This window comes from Lepisma saccharinum, chromosome 11, assembly GCF_977018435.1.
Source record: "Lepisma saccharinum chromosome 11, izLepSacc3.1, whole genome shotgun sequence".
Classification (NCBI taxonomy): domain Eukaryota; kingdom Metazoa; phylum Arthropoda; class Insecta; order Zygentoma; family Lepismatidae; genus Lepisma; species Lepisma saccharinum.
The window spans coordinates 1,076,002-1,095,349 of NC_139239.1; the positions used below are offsets into that span (position 1 = coordinate 1,076,002).

Sequence of the window (19,348 nt, forward strand, 5' to 3'; positions counted from 1 at the left end):
AATGGCCCTGTTCTTTACTACGTAACACTCTTATCAATGTTGCCTCTGAATGTTCTAATACCTTCCTTAGACAGGCCACGAAACACATCAGCCCCTTCTACGTAGTTCGCTACACTTCTTGACACCAGGTGTAATGCAGGTGCATCCCAGTGTCAGGCTGGTGCAAGGTTTGGTTTGGTTTGATTTGGTGTTTTAAGTCCACTTTATGCACAGTAAGGCTAATCGGGACTGGACCTACAGTTTAAAGTGGGATCCGAACCGCTTGTGCCTCCAACGGGTATTGAACCCGGGACACCTTGATTACAAGGCGGCGACGCTAACTGGTGCAAGGAAATAGGCTTCAACCACAGACAAATGTATATATATATGTGCGGAATCCGGAAAAGTCCGGATCGAGATCGGAAAATGACTTCCCGACTTTTCGGGATCCAGAACAGTCGGGAAATACCGAATAGTAATTTTAAAAAGTCGTTAATTCTGGACGTTTTCTGCACTTCTGGAACGTATTGGAAATGGTAAGTTTTTGTACCAGAAATGCAAAAACAATCAGTGAAGGTGAAAATGACGTGTAGAATTCGAGATTTTGAGAGCGTCGGGAAATTTCGAACATTTCCCGTCCCGAAAGTTTATCCCGTCCCGAATATCGGGAATTTAAAAATTTCCCGTCCTGATCTCATTCCGACCCAAAAAATTCTGTCCCGCACACCCCTAATATATAAGAAACTGTAGTTCAACCAAGTACATCCTGTACATAAACTGTAGTTCAACCAAGTACATCCTGTACACAAGTCTAGCGGTGCAGATTCAACAAGTGTCTGCTGCTTTAAACGATTAGCACGCACCACGTGATTATACACCACACCGTACACCGCTCCAGAACGTAGTGAAAGAGGTGCAGACACCAAATACACTACGTGAAACCAAATCGCCGAAGTAGACGTCTCGGTGTTGCACTTTGTAACCAACTAGACGCGAGAGTGCAAAGAGCAAACTAGACGGGCTAATTGTGATCGAAGAGTAGGTAGCTTCACTGAAAAATTAACCCTTATACCCTGTCCCAGACATCTCTTGAGCAGGCGAACGAAAACAAACTCTGTGCAAGTAGTGACACGAGACGGCTCCACCAATTAACACGTGAGAGGGAACGGTATAACGGTATTGCGTAAAAAGGAGGGGGTCGACTAAAGTTAACAGCCTTCGAGCAAGCGTCTTCTGTTTCGCTCTGTCCACTCGATTTCCTCCCCCTTCTGTGACGCTATGCACAGTCTTGCTCCTGAGATAACTGAGACAGGGTATAGTAACGTTGAGAAGCAACGAACCATTCCTTGTGCCACAATTGAAAAGTTAATGCTGAACTGTTTGTGTCCTTCAATTGGTAGAAAGCGCTAAATTAAAACACCAATTGACAAGGCTTTTGGACGTCATGTGTACTTAATAGCCCATTGACAACCGTATCGCGACAGATTTCTCATCTGAAGTAACAGCTCTGAGAACTTTGTGCACATCTGCTGACCAAAAGTATATAAGGATTAAGCACTTGTATCTTGTGGAAAGTTCTAAATGGCCCAGCTGTTGCAAGAGAGAAAGATCTCAAGCCAAGGCCATTCCAAGAATAACAGCTCTCGAGCCCTTACGTCTGTGTTCGGAATTCCGCCGGTGCCTTTTAGTACTCGCAACATAAGTTCCCTCAGAGAAACTAGGGATTACCATTGTTAATTAGCTTTTGCTGTCAAAGCCAACAGAATTCTTATAGGACAGTGTAAGCGGCTGAAAAAGGTTAAAGAGAGAAATCTCGAAATGAAAAGCTCATCTTGAATAGCTACATGTAGTGTTATTAGAAATCCCTACAAACTTACATACGGAAGATTGTAACAATGTTTTATTATTTCGGATGGACGTTGCCACCACGTGGTAGAGGTCGCACTCTCTACCCACACAGAGAATTTGAGAATTTTTCAGATTTATTTACACACACAAAACAGAAATGCAAGGAGAGAGAGGAAAATAGATGTGGAGAAGAGAGAAGGAACTAGAACAAAAATAAAGGGGGAAGTGATAGAGAAACAGAAGAAGAGAGAGAAATATGAAAAATAAAGAGAGAAGAAGAGAGAAGTGTAGAAAATAACAGAGATGGAGGTAAAAAGAGAAACAGAAAGAAAGAAAGAAAAGTACAGGAGAGAAAGAGAAACGGAAGAAGAAAGAGAAATATAGAAACAAAAAATACGGAAGGACAAACAGAGGGAAAAGGGAGAGACGTACAAAAAAAAAGATATCGAAGAACAGACGGAGAAAGGAAGATAAAAAAGATCCAGAGAAAATGGAAGAGAAATAGAAAAGTAGAAAAAAGGAACAGACCGAGGAAAAATATAGAGAAACAGGAAAGAAAAACTGCTTAGAAACAAAGAAAGGAAATAAAAGGGGAGGAAGAAAAAAAGACAAGTTAAAAAGGAATCAGAGGAAGATAGAAGTTAGAAAGAAACATGAAGGGAAAAGGGAGAAACAGAATATGAAAGAGAGATGTACAGAAATAATGAGAAAAATTAAGAGAAACAGAGGAAAGAGGTGGAAAGTAAAGCAAAGGAAGAAAGAGCCAAAGTAGAAAAAGGGCGATAGAAGAAGAAAGAAAACGGCCATGACAGTGAACGAAATTATTTTGGAGATTGCACTCCTCTTTCGCAGAGGGTACATTTTTTTCGTAACTAATCTGCGGATGCTTCAAACCTTTGAAAACTGATGCTTCTAACATGTTTCGTGTTAAATACGAGTAAATGTTGGGGTGAACCTGTAATACAGATTTCAATAGATGAGAGGAAGATTATATTGCCGAGAAGCAAGAAAGTTTAGGTTTAATTTCGGACATGGCAACTGTAGTCTTTTCATTTGTTATATTTTCTCTGGCTGTAGTGACTGATTCAGATGAGTCCAAGAAGGACGCGCAGTATCAAAAGAATAATCCTATACATTATGAAATATATCCGCAGGAACTTTTCATATCCATAAACGAACATAAAGCAATGTACAATGTAGTGTTTTCGTGTACGCCAAGAAACTTTTACAAGAAGGAAGGTAACATTTTTAGAATACTACGTTGAAATGTAGTTTCACGAAAACAGCTAATTACATTATTCTTTCACTTTTGCAACGTCATAATTGATGCTATAATAATGATAACACTAGAGAACAATTTGTTTATTGCATTGATATCAGCAATTGTTCTAACCTAATTTGGGTGCTCTGATCTCAAATCTGAGGTTAGTTTTTCTCTGTAAGCTCTAGTTTTTTTTGCAATTCAACATTTTAATTTTGCCGGAACTTTAGTATTATACGGACTACCTTATAAGAAAAACAGTGGTAAGACGAGGAATGCCTATGAGGTTAGGTTAGTCCTGTTAGGTTAGGTTCCATTAGCATAAATACAATGAAAAAATATTATTTAGGCTAAGAGAACTAAACCTAGCTAGCCTATTTTATCGTAGACAAATAAGGTAGTCTGTATAATACTAAAGTACCAATTTTTCGCCTTGATATTCATTTTACAAAATTCAATTCAACATTTTAAAGTTAGGTGCCATCTTGGATATCATCCTGGCGATGATATTCTTCATGTATTCACAAACACGCGTAAGTGCATCACAATATGCATTACAGTTTGAAAATATGGCAAGATAGAAGCACTTTTTGGAGTATTAAACGTGTATTCAATGTAGTAAAATATGAGTATGAATTTAAGGCTTTTTTTAAAAAAACAAATAACAAATATGTCTACATGCAGAAGGAAGGGAATATAAGAAATTTGATAAGAATGGCATGCAAAGTTCAAATAGGTTTTATTCAGGCAAGAATTTGAGCCTGTAGCTCTTGCGTTGTGGACTTGCTCAGGGCAGTCTCGCTGACAGCAGTAGTCTGCCATAATATTCTTGTTCCATCGCCTTTGACATGTTCTTTTATGGCATTATGTTCTTCTGGCAAATGCACCGAGTGACCAACTGGAACTGTTCCATAAACATTCCCGTTGTGCAAGAGAACGCACATGATACTCTGCTTAGAGCTATCGAGAAATAATCACCATTCTTTGGACTGTACGAGGTAAGACCTAATTGGGCGTGAAGACCTGGGGTATTATGGCAGTAAACAGAATGCTTGTCTTCTCAAAAGTAGTCCACAAATATCTGTTCTAACTTTCTGAAATATGACACTTTTGCTTACCCGTGCAGATATTTTTTTATTGCAGCCTGGATGGTAATAACAAGACTAATTTCTTATATCCAAGTGAAGATGATCCGATATGTAAAACCGAAAAAGAGGTGTTTCAGGCCCTCACCAATGACGTAGTGGAAAAGTCGTCGCCTTGTAATCAAGGGGTCCTGGGTTTGATACCTGGTGGAAGCACATAGTAGGCGGATCTCACTTAAAACTTTGGGTCTCGTCCCGATTAGTCTTTCTGTACATAAAGTGGAGTTAAAAACACTCAATCAATCTATCAATGGTTAAAAAACACTAAGTTGCTGACCAAGGCAGTTTATTAAGATTTAAAAACACTTAACATGTAACGTTTCAACCCTGTATCAGGGTCTTCCTCAGACGAAGATCAGTTTAGTTTAGTTCTTCGTCTCAGGAAGACCCCTGATACAGGGTTGAAACGTTACATGTTAAGTTTTTGGTTTGAGTTGGTGTTTTAAGTCCACTTTATGCACAGTAAGGCTAATCGGGACTGGACCTACAGTTTAAAGTGGGATCCGAACCACTTGTGCCTCCACCGGGAATCGAACCCGGGACCCCTTGATTACAAGGCAATGACGCTACCACTGCGCCATGGGGGAGGCCCCGTTACATGTTAAGTGTTTTTACATCTTAATAAACTGCCTTGGTCAGCAACTTAGTGTTTTTTTTAATATGGAAACAAGGCTTAATTATATTACAACTATCAAAGGTTGTTTAGCGCGTGGTTAGGGTACATCTAAGCGTCGCTATCCACAATGTAAATACCAATGGGTGTCTTTTTTTCGCAAAAGTAAAAGTTTCAAATTGTATGATAACTATAGCATATACGGGAAAACCTGTTTTATATTTGAAATCAGCGTTGAAAAATTACATAGAAACAATTGAGAAATCAAATGCAGCAGAAAATGAGAAAAAAATATTTCTCTGTGTAATCATTGTATTCGTTCTCTGCTAAAAATCCATGGTCAAATTGAAAACTCGGGTCCAAACGACGGTGTAACAGAGCGCCCGGCTGCGTTACGTTGAAAGGGTGTGTTTCTTCCCTCGCTGCAGCCATAAGCGTAAATCTCGCGCCTGAGACAAGGGGAATCCTGGAACGACACTTGTTGAGGTGCGAGGGCGTCAGGAACCTCGGGGAAATTGATTTAGACACGGAGGAAACCTCAGACTCCCACAAATGGAAAATACAAGGCGAGCGTGAATCAGGACTGATGTTTGCAACTCTTTATATTTAAAGACGGCAAATTCCTCTCAGGAGAACTACTTTCTTCTCGACACATTTTTACCAATACAAAAGATCGCCGAAATATAAGACATTTTACGCCATTCAGCTGTCAGTTTCGAGGGCTGTATATCTCTATTGTCTCGAAGGGTTTAGTATGTTCTAACCCAACGACTTTCATCTGACTTATTTTACTTCGCTTTTCTATCACATTTGGTTAATCGCGAAAATGAGGATTAATTGTGACAAGATGAAATGAACGAAGAGACAATAAAAAAACAGAACACAAACCCTACAAAGATTTACACTGGCTGTTAGTCCAGACGCTAGAGCCTCTAGAGTATGCAAAATGCAGTCCAGTGCATAATACGTGGAAGAGAGGTTGACATTTCGATGCCTTCACTAAGGGTCACCCCTTACACCTCGAAGCTTCATCTGCTACATCACCCAAGAATTCCAAAGAACGAGTTTTACTATTATAATTGGAAAAGCAACAATTGAGCGTTACGACATTTACATCTACTAAGCAAGAAGGAAACCAAGTAGCAAGTATTTTGCGAACAGTTTCATCACACTACGAATATTTCAAATTGTGTATATATTATTTTAGTCACGATTTTGAATGAGTGAATGTATGTGTGCATGGGCTTATATATAGTTCACGTAAAGAGAACGGGGTTCAACTTTTGAGTTGGTTTTTTAAGTCCACTTTATGCACAGTAAGGCTAATCGGAACTGGACCTACGGTTCAAAGTGGGATCTGAACCACTGTGCCATATGCCTCCACCGGGTATCGAACCCGGGACCCGTTGATTACAAGGCAACAACGGGGGTCAACTTTTGGTAGGGTTCCTATATTTCATAAGTGAAAATCCGGGACATTGCTGACCGGAAGCTTGTTGAGGAGCGGGGGGGGGGGGGCGGGCTGGACGTGAAAAACTTGTATGTATGAACAACATAATTATTATTTAAATTTCTACAGTCCCATTATCATACTATTTACACTTCTTAATAAAAAGAACAGAAATTCACTTCGAAATCAGTAACCTTGCATTCCTTTTCGGTGCCATAATGAACTAAGCTACTTTCTCACAATGTTCGAACTTTATTTGAAAGGTCTTTAAAGTAAGCAGGTTACAATACAATGGAAGAGAATCGGAACTGAAATTCAGCCCAGCTAGCAGACGGCGGTGCCATCATGGAGTCAAATATATTTGCAGCATCTTCTTGTAACTCGATAACTCTTGTATTATTTAGAGGAAACGGTTCATTAAGATGGTTTTGTAAAATGAGCATTTTAAAATTACGTCCACGCATTTAAATATAACTACAGTTCAGAAAAGCAAAGTCTTAATGATTTCTTCTTTCGCACCCGATCCCAGGACATTTATGCATCCCGAAGAAACTATTCAAACACCGGTACAAATTATACCATTCCGGGATTGTCCCGGAAAATCCGGAACGTATACCACATCACCCCTAGGCTATCAAAATTCAATCTGCCACCACATGAAAGGTCAGAACTTTATTAAATTAAGTCCATCTACGAACTTCAAACTTCTCCTCATAAAATGAACAGACAATGCTTTTGGAAAGTTATTCCAACCCTCGCTTTCAAAAATAATTACAATTTTAGAATTAGTATTTTCCTTATTGCTACAAAATTGAAAATAACATCATTGGTGTTGTTTTAATTCCTACGTACACTTAACAGTGCATGGTCCATAAGTCGAGAATCTCCCGTTGACTTGAAACATTATTTCAACAACTTTAATGTTGATTGAACCCATCTCTCGGGTGTTGAAGTTGAAACTGGCAGTGTAGCCGAGATCACCAATAGTTTGTACACATTTGGGTAAAAGAGCTTGTCACAATTTTCCACTGCCTGTTATGCTGACCCTGGACGTGTCCTTTCAATTACTGTTTGCCACTTTCTCGTCATTTATATTATTATATTATTGTCTTATAACTTGAATATTTAGTATATCAGTACTTTCATCTCAAGAAAGACGATGGAATATAAAATGATAAATGTCTTCCAATACTGAAATTGAAATACGCTACTAGAAACAACGCAACTTGCGGCAGTTCCCACGAATAAAAAAAGAAGAATTAATGCCTTTATTAAAGCGAATCATATTGAGATTAACTCGTAATCAAAAAGTAAATTTAGACAGAAAACGTCCACTCTGAATAATGGAGAAACACAAAACACCATACATAAATATAATAATAATAATTATTATAAGTATTATTATTTATATTATTATTATTATTATATTTCGAGTTCGGGCGTTTTAATGTGACTGCCCCCCAACAATATTTTGTCGCCCCCTTAAGACGCACCCAGTCACTTTTCCCTGGCGCCGTCACTGCTTCACACTCTAGTGTAACGTATGTCTTCATCCAGGGCCTTCCTCTGCCATTAAGCGTTAACTTCCGGAAAGGCGACTCTGGTAATAGCGTTTGAAGGTCAACACTGATAAGATTCCTGTTCAGTTTCATACCAAAGTCACGCTTGAACCTGCTTTTCTCAGCCTTCAGATTACTGTTTACCCTTGTCATGTTATCATCTCAGCTTTCCTATTGTAAGTAGGCCTATTCAAGTATTCTCAATATATTCAATGAAGTGCCATATATACGACTTTACTTTGGTGGGAGCTAAGGTTTAATATTAATAGTATATTTATGGAACCAATTAGTGTGCGTGGCCTCAGTTCTGCATTTAGGGGACTTGGAGGTCCCTATCTGCAGAGGGCCCTCGACTGTGGGGAAATTGCTTTGGCAAGACAAAATATATCAATTAGATATCTCCTAGGTACTTGTGTGCTGTATGGCTATTTAGTGCACTTATGAATTGTATACTCTACGCAGTGATTCAGCGTGTTATTTCTCTTGCCCTACATATTTGTGAAATACAAAATGAAGGCTACATGCAGGATTTTTTTTCTGAGGGCTAAAATTGGGAGAAACGTTAAGTGACGCTTTCCCCCCATTTAAAGAATTCTCATAAATCATCTCCAGCACTAGATCTTTCACTGCACCCATCGCCCATGTTTTCACGCTACATTTTCAGCATTGAAATTGCATGAAGTCTTGGACAGGATATAATATCCATTAACTTCTGACCTATGGAAGAAAACGTACCGGTACGAGGTAGTGACAAAAAAATAGATATTGCTTATAGTAAAATTAATTTTCAATACACTTAGTGCGACCTTATCTTCTGTAAAAGTATAGATATCAATTTCACAATGTAATTTCAAATCACAATTTAACAGATATACGTATTTTTTTAAAAATGTATCGGTGTTATGATTAAAAATAATATAGACATTCTCCTGTTGCTCACTAAAATTTCGCTGATTTAAAAATGTTTTCCATTAAACTAGCTAAGGCGAAACTGGAATCCCTATTGCAGATAACTATCAAGTTCATGTTTTTATTTTTGTTCGTTTGAGTTGGGTTTTAAGTAAACTTTATGCACATATAGGTTAGTCGGGACTATGCCTACAATCTAAGTAGAATCTGAACCACTAAGCAATGTGCCTCCACCCGGTATCTATGCCGGAACATTGATTACAAGTCAAGGACGTTACCACTACGTCATCGGGGAGGCTCAATCATTTTATTCTGATAAGGTGAAACTAGTTGGGGGGGACTGAAAGCAGCCCCCCAGTAAACGTAGCATTCGCGTAGTGACTTCGAAGCGTCAATGACCTCTAAACGTGGTTGTAATCGTTCGTGTCAGACAGAGGCGATTAAGAGTGTTGTCGAGGAACACCAGTTGCTCCCAATGCGCGTCGCGTGCGCCTGTTGAGTCTGTGATTCCGCCGTCGCCCTCAGCTGGTCACAGCGACCGCGCCCCGTTCCTTTCTGGTTCCGTGACCCAAGGCTTTTATCGCCTTATCTGTGCGAGGAAAGGGCGTCGCCCGTGTGCCATATTAATCAGAAAGAAAAATGACTATGGAGTACCGCTCCAGATTGCATAAACTCTAGATTCGCTAACATTATGGGCGCAAAAGTTTTAGTCTTGGCATAAAAGTGTTGAAGATTGACATCTTTGCTATGCTAACTGTGCATGTACAGAAGAATTTAAAAAAATAATCATATTTCAAAAAGTCTATCATTTCAGATTACACTGCAAAGATTGGTCACGTAACAAATCACAAAAGTAGCCTCTTCATTTTACGTTTCTTTAAATTGAAATGGTGATTTCTAGAATTACGATATGCGTATATATACGTATATTTGCAAAAAAATGTTCTAGTTTTTCTTAGTTTTAAGTTCAAACTATGCACCTACATGCATGGAGACTGGGTCTACGGTTTAAAATGAGATCGGAACCACTATGTGCTTACACCGAATATCGAACCCTGGGCCCCTTGATACAAGGCTCTAATAGCATGTTGGACGCAAGGATTCAACATTGATTTATTTATTTAGAGAGGTTATTTTATGTCGCTTTTCTGCCTCTTTTGGCTTATCGCGACAATGGGGATTAATTGTGATGAATGGAGAATCAAGTACGTATGGAGGATGGGTTTGGGTTTGTGTGTAGAAGGCTAATTGGGACTGGACCTATAGTTTAAAATGAGATCCGAACCACTATGTGCCTACACCGGGTATCGAACCCGAGCCCCCTTGGTTACGTATGGACGACACAACACAATTTCTACAGAGGATTACCAAAGTGCCAGAGCATCATTAGTCTGCAAAAAACAGTCCAGGGTGTACTACGTGCAAGAGAGGTGGTCATTTGGATGCCTTTAGAAAATGATACCCCTTACACTCAAGAAGGTTTCAGCAAGGGACGCATCATCTCAGTTATTCTCCACAGGAAAAAAAATCGAGAAATGGAATAACGGAATTTGGTATAATACCTGGAATATCTCTCTCTTAAATTATGGTCAGACCTATTCATAGTTACTAAGTGTGAATCAAGCGTTTCACAATCAATATGATTTAGTTTTACAAACAATTCTTATTTTTATAGCAACTGCGGTTCGTAAGGCACAATAATAATCTAAGGTGTATTATGTATTAATTTCATTTTGTGTATTTTATTTATATTTCTATGTTGGTTTACGCCACTTTTCTATCTCTTGGTTAATCGCGAAAATAAAGATGAATGATGAGACAAACAGACTGAAACATTCTTAGCTGACCCAGGATTCGAGTTTAGGACAGCAGGGCTCGCAGCTTGATACAGATAAAAGGAATTTGTTTGGATTAAGAAAAATAGTTTGTTAATATTCTTGCTAATCATAATCAATTTGGCAACATTTACTACAATTGTTAATTTTCTTCAAATTATTTGGCAAGTGTAAAAACAATGTGTAAGGTTACTAAAAAAATGGTTCCGGTGAACGATCATTTTATTTGTCTTCCATTTAAACAAAGATTTGGTTACCAGAAACTTTTTTTTTGTTATTCCAAACTTTTTTGTGAGTGTAACCATTCTTCCTCAGAAACAGATAGTTTTGTGTTTTTCTTCCATTTATCCACCAGCACGGTATTCTCAGTTTTCTAGCTCTCCAATGGCTTTGAACTAGGAAAGAGAAAAATAAAAATATGGAAAGAAATGTGTCGTAACATTATAAAGAAAAATTAATGGACAATGGAGCTCCAGTCTCGTATAGCACTTTAAAAATAGAACATAATTTTAGACTCTCGGGGTTCATTGTGTATGTAATTACTGCTCATGTAATACATTGCGAAAACCTTTCAGTGCACTTTGATTTGTCTGATTAAATAATATTACAAATATGCGGCCAAATTTATTGGTTTTCGTCTATTTGTTATTATACCGCAAATAACGTGCACGGTTCTATAGCTTGTATTGATGTCAACTTGTGTCGCTTTGAACTGGAAGCTTCTGGAATGCACAAAATGTGCTTTATGGTAAAAGCAGTCTGTGTTAGCAAGCACGCATGAAAATAAACTCACTTGTGTGTTCTTTGTTGCAAGGCAAATTGAAGTATATCCCGAAGGGTCGAATGTTCAAACACAGCGTAAATGGATTCTGCGGAAACCATTAAGAGAATGCACACTGCGGGGAGAAGAGCACAAACAATCATCAGATCCTTTGAAAAGGAATGAAACGCTGGCTGGGTGATAACAGATGCTTCTGGCACCCAAGTGAATACGCGCAATCTCTCTCTCTCCTCCCCTCCTCTCTCTGAGCTCAAACGATACAAATATATCTTCCCATGGTTGCCACATTAAATAAATTACCGCGGTCAATCGGAATTTTATTTAGCATCATTAGTCGGCTTTCCTGGCTTCTGTTAATTACCAACATCCTACAAACGTCCCCAGATTTTCGCACCTCTCATATTTTTCCAATGCTGACGACTCTCGACTACTTTAGTCCCCGATCGAAGTACTCGTACAGATGGAATTCACACTCACTGGTGCAGGAAAGAGGATTTTGCCATCCCAAATTTCTGGAAGGGCGTAGAGTACGTTACGTTCCTAAATCATTCGATCAAAATTGCACCTCTCGCAAGTAATTTAACAGAAGTAGAAAGCAGGTCTCGGAAACCTATTGCACTAAATTATGGTTCTGTTAAGATCGATTTATCTCTGCATTCTAAAAGCGATGGAAAATAGTTTAAGACGAGTGCGACACATGAAATAATATAAAATTTAGTTTAAAGTCACTTGTGTAAATAGGGGAGTACACACGTCTATAATATCACCAATTGAAAGATTACTAAGTAAATCGGCAACTGATTTTCCCTTCCTCAAAAGTTTGTGTCCCTCCTATAGAACATAGTTTTCATAACACCATTAAGCCTTGTTTCCATGATATGAAAAACTCAATATGCTGACCAAGGCAGAAATTTATTTTATTACAAAACAAACTAAACTTAACGTTTCAACCTTCTAGCAAGGTCTTCTTCAGACTCTGCACCAAATACAAATGTAATAAGGTACAAAACAGGACGATATATATATATATACACAAATACTACTTCCCTCCAGACTATTAGAAAGCAGTTCTGGAAGATTCTAGCAGGTGGCTTTCCCTTGTCAACTGTACTTTCACCTGAAAGGCAGTTTAGCTAAACATTTTTTTTCATCTGGAATGTGGTTGGACTCTCAATCTCACGCTCTTTTTCCTTCATTCTTCTTCCTTCTTCTCCCCTCTTTCTCTCTTGTCCTTTCCACTCTTTCTGACACCTCCTTCCATTATTTGTTTATCTTCAGTCCCCCATTCCAGTTCATTGTGTCTTCTCCACCTTTCTTCTCTATTCCCTTGGCCTCCTTCCATTTTCTCACTAGTATTCTCTTCTCCCTTCCTATCTGCTTAGCCTCATCCCACTCTATGTCATGTCCTGTTTCTATCGTGTGTTTAAATATCGCATTTCTCTCTCTCTCTCTCTCTCTCTCTCTCAAATCGTAAATCATCCCTATGTTGTTTCAACCTGTCTTTCAGCCTCATAGTTTTCATGTATTTCCAATATTTTTGGCATACATGGAGAGAGAGTCATAGGGTCAATTTTGTACAATCCAAAACTATAAACGTTTTTGGGCAATTGTATATACCTGCTAAAAAGGACAGCACAGTGGAACCAGCACTTGAAGAGGGAGAGTGGAGAGTGTTTGTTCGAGCCTTAGGGCTAGCTGAAGGAGATGCTCGTATAGTGAAAGTGAGGACGCTAGGGAATTGCTTAGTATAGATTTTCCTTGCGGGCGATACTTTCCCAGCAGTCTGTATTACCGACATGTTTCGTGGGCCTTTCAGAGGTGAAATACGTCGCCAAAGTCCTGCTTTGATCAGAGTGGCAACTCCAACAAAACAATTCACTTGCAAATGCGTTGACTTGTATTGGCGGCGATTGGTTCCCAAAACCGGGAGGCAAGGTGCCAAAACTAGGGGGGGGGAGACAGTACATTTCCCTTCGTAGATAAGATTTAGCATAGTGCGAGGGCAAAAGTGGCGAAAACTGGAACGGGGGGGGGGACTACTGCTGCAAAGCATCACATTTCCACATGTGCAACAGCAGGGGCGGCGCCAGGGGAATGCGAAGTAGTGCTTCCGCACCTCCTTCAGCATCTCTTTTTCAAAACCAATTTTCAACCGAAAATACTGTTAATTCTTCACAGAGGAAAAAGTATAAAATAAGCAAAAATAGTTATCTGGCAACCAAACACTTGTTTAAACAAGCAACAATCAAATGACTATTCACCAGTAATAAATGCTCTTTAGTAATCGAGCACATGTGTTAATACTTAATAGTTACCAAAGAAATTGTTCAAAATTACCGACTTTAATAAATAGTACTATATTTATTATTTACAGTTAACAGATAGCTTAACCAAATGTGTTGTGTTAATTCAACCAAATTGTTTTTCTCTGTGTTGCAGTGTCTTTCACTTTATGACTTAAGAAAACAATGTCGTCGTGACCGTGTCTAATATTGACTATTGAAGAGAGACTACTATTATTGTATACTACAGGCAAGCTATTGATACTAATCTCAAGAACATGTTGTGGTCAAAGCAAGCAAGGAAAAATGAATGATGTCATTGGCATATTTTCATAGAAACCTACTAAATGTTGATTGGTATTTGATGTAGTGGCTAAAGCGCACATGCATGTTTCATTGTTCCTTTATCTTCTGAAGGGGACTATTATGAAGGCGATTAATTTACAGCTCTATAGCTCTAGTAATGTTAAAAGCAAATCCAGTCCGGATACTTGTGGTTCACATCTTGCATGAAAAATAATATACAACATTCAGTCATGGCTTCCCTGTCCATAAATATTCGAGAAACAGAGAGTCGCATCCACAGTTTGCTCTTACGACAGCTTTCGAAGTAACTCTATCCCGAATCAATAATCTGCTTGTTAACCTCAGTTCCCTAAAAAAAAAAAAATAATCACATTACCATGATAAGAAGTTTTGTGTAATGGACAGTATTTATTTATGATGTACATGAATAAATAGCACGTAAAATTTATATACAACCTGGAGTACAATCATAGTTTTAATTTCACACATCACATTATATTAGTTAAATAAATGTTGCAAGAAATACGAATTTAATTGCTGTTTTAACATGCACATAGATACGTCCTTGGTGGCAGTGCGTTGAGCTTGCCTCCGAAAACTAAGCTGGACACGTGTGTTCCTTTTTCATTATTTTTTATGCACATTCATTTAATCGTCATTTATTTTCATTATCGCGATAGCAGAAAGTAATGCTAAGCAAGAAAAATATTAAGATCACTAGAATTTTCAATAAATTAACCAATTCATAATTAAGTAACTAAATATATCCTGTTCATCTATATTTGGTAATAGTAACTCCTGGCAACATTTTTAAGTTACTTAAAACGAGCAAATAAATTTTACATGCTGCATACGTAATTCGAGACACTGTAAAATATTAGTGTAAGTATAATTACTCACAGTTTTCGACTTGAATATTGTAGATCTTTTGTTCTTCATTTCTAGTCTCTCTAGATCCAAATATTATTGCTAAGAAATTCCCAAGAAAAATCCGTAGCATCGTTTCCACACCAGTTATAACGTTAGCCTTCCTTTGCAGAAATGACTTATCTGTAAAAAGAAAGGGGAAAAAAGCAGTAATAATGAGGTGGGCTGAGTGAAAAAAACGAACATTGAAATATCGTCATACAAGCACAAGAAAACGTACCTAAATACAATTAAATTGTCTATCATACTGTTGTTTTAGTTTTTAAATCCATTTTATGTAGAGATGGGCTAATCGGGACAGGATCTACAGTTTATAAAGAGGGATCCGAACCAGCTTCATATTGTGTTAAAAGTGCACAATTAACAGTTTTCATTTCCTCCATCACGGAAAGACAGAACTAACATGTAAAAAAATAATAAGTGCAGCAATGGTTACCTTACCATAAACCCACGAGTAACGTCTTCTATCTCGCCAGATAAAATAATTTCATCGTCCTTACTATCATACCATTCCCTCATGATCTCCTTCTATCTTTTTATCAACACCCAAAGTTTATGTATGCCACGGACTCGCAATAATAATTACAAACCTAAACAATCAAACGACGAATTTCAAATTGAATACATACTACACAGCATGGAGAAAATATGAAGGAATCTATACATTATGTGAACAATTAAGAGTTTGAACTTCCAGTGAAACTTATAATAACCATTAACCAACGGATACCAACCCAAGAATGGAGAATATTATATTATTGTATTTTTTAAAAAATATGATAGTCCTGTTGATTATTACAACTTGTTTTATCTGTGTGACGTCATGCAGCAAAACGCCATGGGTTCATGTCAAGTACATTACTAAATAAGAGGTCGAAATTCAAAAAATGTTAACGATAACTTAAATTAAATTGCAAAGTTTGAAAGGTTTTATGACCTTGCGTATTTTACCCACATGTCTTGATAAACGTTTTTGCGGTTTTTGAGTGGCAAGCGGTTAAAATTTACATAAGTAAATAGGTTTTCTTAAGGTTATGCAAAATGCATAACCTACCAAAAACTACATGTAGTAAATATCGTTAATTGCTGGTTTTTAAATACTGATTTGAATACAGAACCACTGAATATATCCTGAGATATGTAGTGTTTCAAAATGTTAACATTTGCGCGTCACAACTTCATCCTCCCTCACAGGTAGACGTTACTCCCGTGTAAAAGTTAATCAGAAGAGCATAAAAAGTATTGGGAAGATACATTCTAGAAATCTAGAAACTGCTTGTAATAGCTAGCGCCAGCTGATGCTCTGTATGCATCATGGCATCCTTTTGAAAATTCAGAACATCTCTGGAATCTTCATTTCCCTGGAGTAATCCAATACCTCGTGCATAACTTTCTTTGTCAAGGAAGATACGAACACAACAAAAGGCTTAACCTGAAGTTTTTTTTCCATTATAGCCACATCCCAACTCAAAAATAATAAAAACAAATGAAGATTCCTTGCTAACTCACAGAATTTATTACATTCCTCTTGTTTGTGAAAAAGCCAATCAGTTTCTATCAGGCACACTGTAAATTTCCGCGTCACTTTGGAGCATCATTACTTTAAAAGATATGTTTTTCGTTTCATTTTAAGTTTGTTTATTTGCAAATAGTGGATGACCCTTTCGTTTTGTGTGTGTATTATACATATTTCCTTTTTGGAGAATACAAAATTCACTTTCTCTTGTAGGAGTGCGTTTTCTACTCTTAGATAAGCTGCGGCGATGAATATGAATTGGGGAAAAACGGAATGGCAAGAAAGACCAACTTTAGGGAGCCTTCAGACACGGGTGACACGCGTCACTTGGAAACAAACTTACAGATATAAATGCAACCTTTCATACTTAAGCGACAGAGGAAGCTGCATATGCCACTCGGACTGGGCCGTTTTCTCAACCGTGTGTCTTTTATTTATCCCAAGAATTTCCTTAGCATCCCTTGACCACGAGTACGCACGGGAAGCGAAACATTTCTCTTCACTACGCTTCTGCTCCATTGGGCGCCTGGCGTAAAGAACTGCACGCAGAATGTTAGGCAGAATTTGAGCCAATTAAATGTGAACACACTCGCAATAGATAACTTACATCTACATGCCGATAACTCGGGTAAATCCTCTGTTGAGAAAGAAGAGCTGTCAGCTGAAAGTCGTTTTCAGCTATCGATATTCGTCGTCCATTACATGTTCAGTGGACCGGACTAATTTCATTATCGTCATTCGCTTGGTAAACGTCGACTAAATTAAAGCAGTGATATCTGGAACAATGAGGTTCCAATGGAGCCAAATGCTGTAATCTATAAAATAGTGCAGCGAAATAAAATCTCTTAGGATATAATCCCTAGCGTGTGCATTTTGTCCACCATGAAATGCCCAACGTTATCAGTTTCCATCTGTCAAGTTGAACACGTGTTTCTTCCAGCATGGGACATTTGCATGGTACAGGGAGGAATTGGCACCTGAAGAAAATTTGCTGCGGGTTTATCCAAATTGAGTAATAGTAAGCGGTACATGGAAGCCTGCCTTTACGAGGCACATTATGTTCTTACTTTGAATGATGGATGTCATAGCATGCGGTGAAACATATCGGGAGATGTGAAGGTAGGGACTATAGATTGTCCAGCGAAAAGAATAGACTGTTGCTTCAAATGGGCTTTTACTTTCCCTACATCCCCCCCTCTTTTTAAATATTGTTTTCACTACTGAGCGCAAAGGTGAACACACATTTGCTTTTCTTTCGAATGCAAAACGCTATTCTGGAACTGGTTAAGCTTTCAGACCAGCAAAAGTTCCTTCCAGCAGCGCGTGTTTTTAATTTTGTTCGTGCAGGGGCACGTGAACGGAGGGGAACGGCGAGCCCAGCGTTGTCGACTGTTTTCCACCCCACCCCCTCAGCCAGTACCGCGGTAGACAAAATTTCACGGAAGGAGAGGGTGACTGACCGTTGGTTTCGACGAGGAATGACTGTGGCGGATCTGTGCTTTGGGTTGTGTTGTGTTGTGCTGTAAAAAACTGTTGGTTTTAATACTGAAATATGAGCGAAAGTAGTGTAAAGAAGAGAAGGCGTGGTGAGGTTCTCAAAAGTAAAGAAAGGCAAATAGTAATGAATATTTTTGTTTATTTAAAACAGAAAAATCCGGATCGCAGTGTAAGTTGGTTAGCCAGCGAGACGGCGAAAGCAACTGGAGTTTCTCGGGCTACTGTGTATAAAATTCGGGGCGAGGTTTCTCAAGGTCCTCTTGAAACACCAGGTAAGAAACGACCCAGGAAAAGATCGCCAATGACAAGTAGAAATGTAAAATATAATGATTTTGTCAGAAGTGCTGTGCGACGTAAAGTTCACGAATTCTTTTTTAAAAACAAACCCCCAACACTTAATTCTGTTCTTGTTGCTGTTAATTCTGACTCCACATTACCGAATTTGAAAAGATCAACGTCTCGTGTCTTTCTCAAAGAAACTGGCTTTTCGTATGAGAAAAGGGGGAACAAATCCACGTTAATGGAAAGAGAAGATTTAATTTCTCTTCGCCATAAATATTTATGAGAGATTAGGAAGTTTAGGCGTGAAAATAGAAATATTGTTTACACTGATGAATCCTGGGTGAACACCGGAACCTCAGTCAATTATGAATGGAAAGACAAGACAATTACAACTGCAAAACAAGCGTTTCTGACAGGTCTTTCCACTGGTTTAAAAAATCCAACATCTCGCGGAGCGCGATACGCTTTAGTGCATGCGGGTAACGAACGCGGTTTTCTGCAAAACGCCCAACTTGTGTTTCAGTGCAAAAAGAATACAGCAGATGCCCAAGATGAAATGGATGGAGAAACGTATGAGATGTATTTTCGGGAACAGTTGCTCGTCAATCTCCCTCCAGGATCTGTTATTGTTGTTGACAATGCCTCTTATCATAGCCGCAAGCAAGAGCCAATGCCGACAACCTCGTGGAAGAAGAATGATTTAAGAGAATGGTTGAAATCTCATGCCATACGTTATGATGACGACATGTTACGGAAAGATCTTCTGGAACTTACAAATATTCATAAAATTAAGTACGATAAGTATAAGATCGATGAGATGGCAAAACAGATGGGGCATACGGTGCTTCGTTTGCCCCCATATCATTGCGAACTGAACCCGATTGAACTTGTGTGCTCACAGGTTAAGCATTATGTGCGGTGTAACAACACTACATTCAAAACTAAAGACATTGAAAATTTAATCACTGAATCATTTAAGACAGTAACAGTTGAAAACTGCCAAAATTACGTAAAACATGTCATGGACATAGAGAAGGAAATGTAGAATGCAGATGAATTGCAGGATGACGTTGATCATCCACTTGGGTGAAGATTCCAGCGAGAGTGATGATCTGACAGAAGAAAATGATTCTGGTAATGATTCTGCAATGGAAGGAA

At 38.4% G+C, this 19,348-nt stretch overlaps 1 protein-coding gene across 2 annotated transcripts in view; it reads right to left on the reverse strand.

Annotated features, from left to right (window-relative positions):
• Positions 1-19,348, reverse strand: part of Trpm (transient receptor potential cation channel, subfamily M) — a 587,782-nt gene that overhangs the window by 487,598 nt on the left and 80,836 nt on the right. For both annotated transcript variants that reach the window (XM_083130635.1, XM_083130634.1), the window contains exon 2: positions 14,869-15,018. In XM_083130635.1, coding sequence (XP_082986761.1) covers positions 14,869-14,907 — 39 coding nt within the window. In that variant the 5' untranslated portion in view covers positions 14,908-15,018. The remainder of the gene's footprint in view (positions 1-14,868; positions 15,019-19,348) is intronic.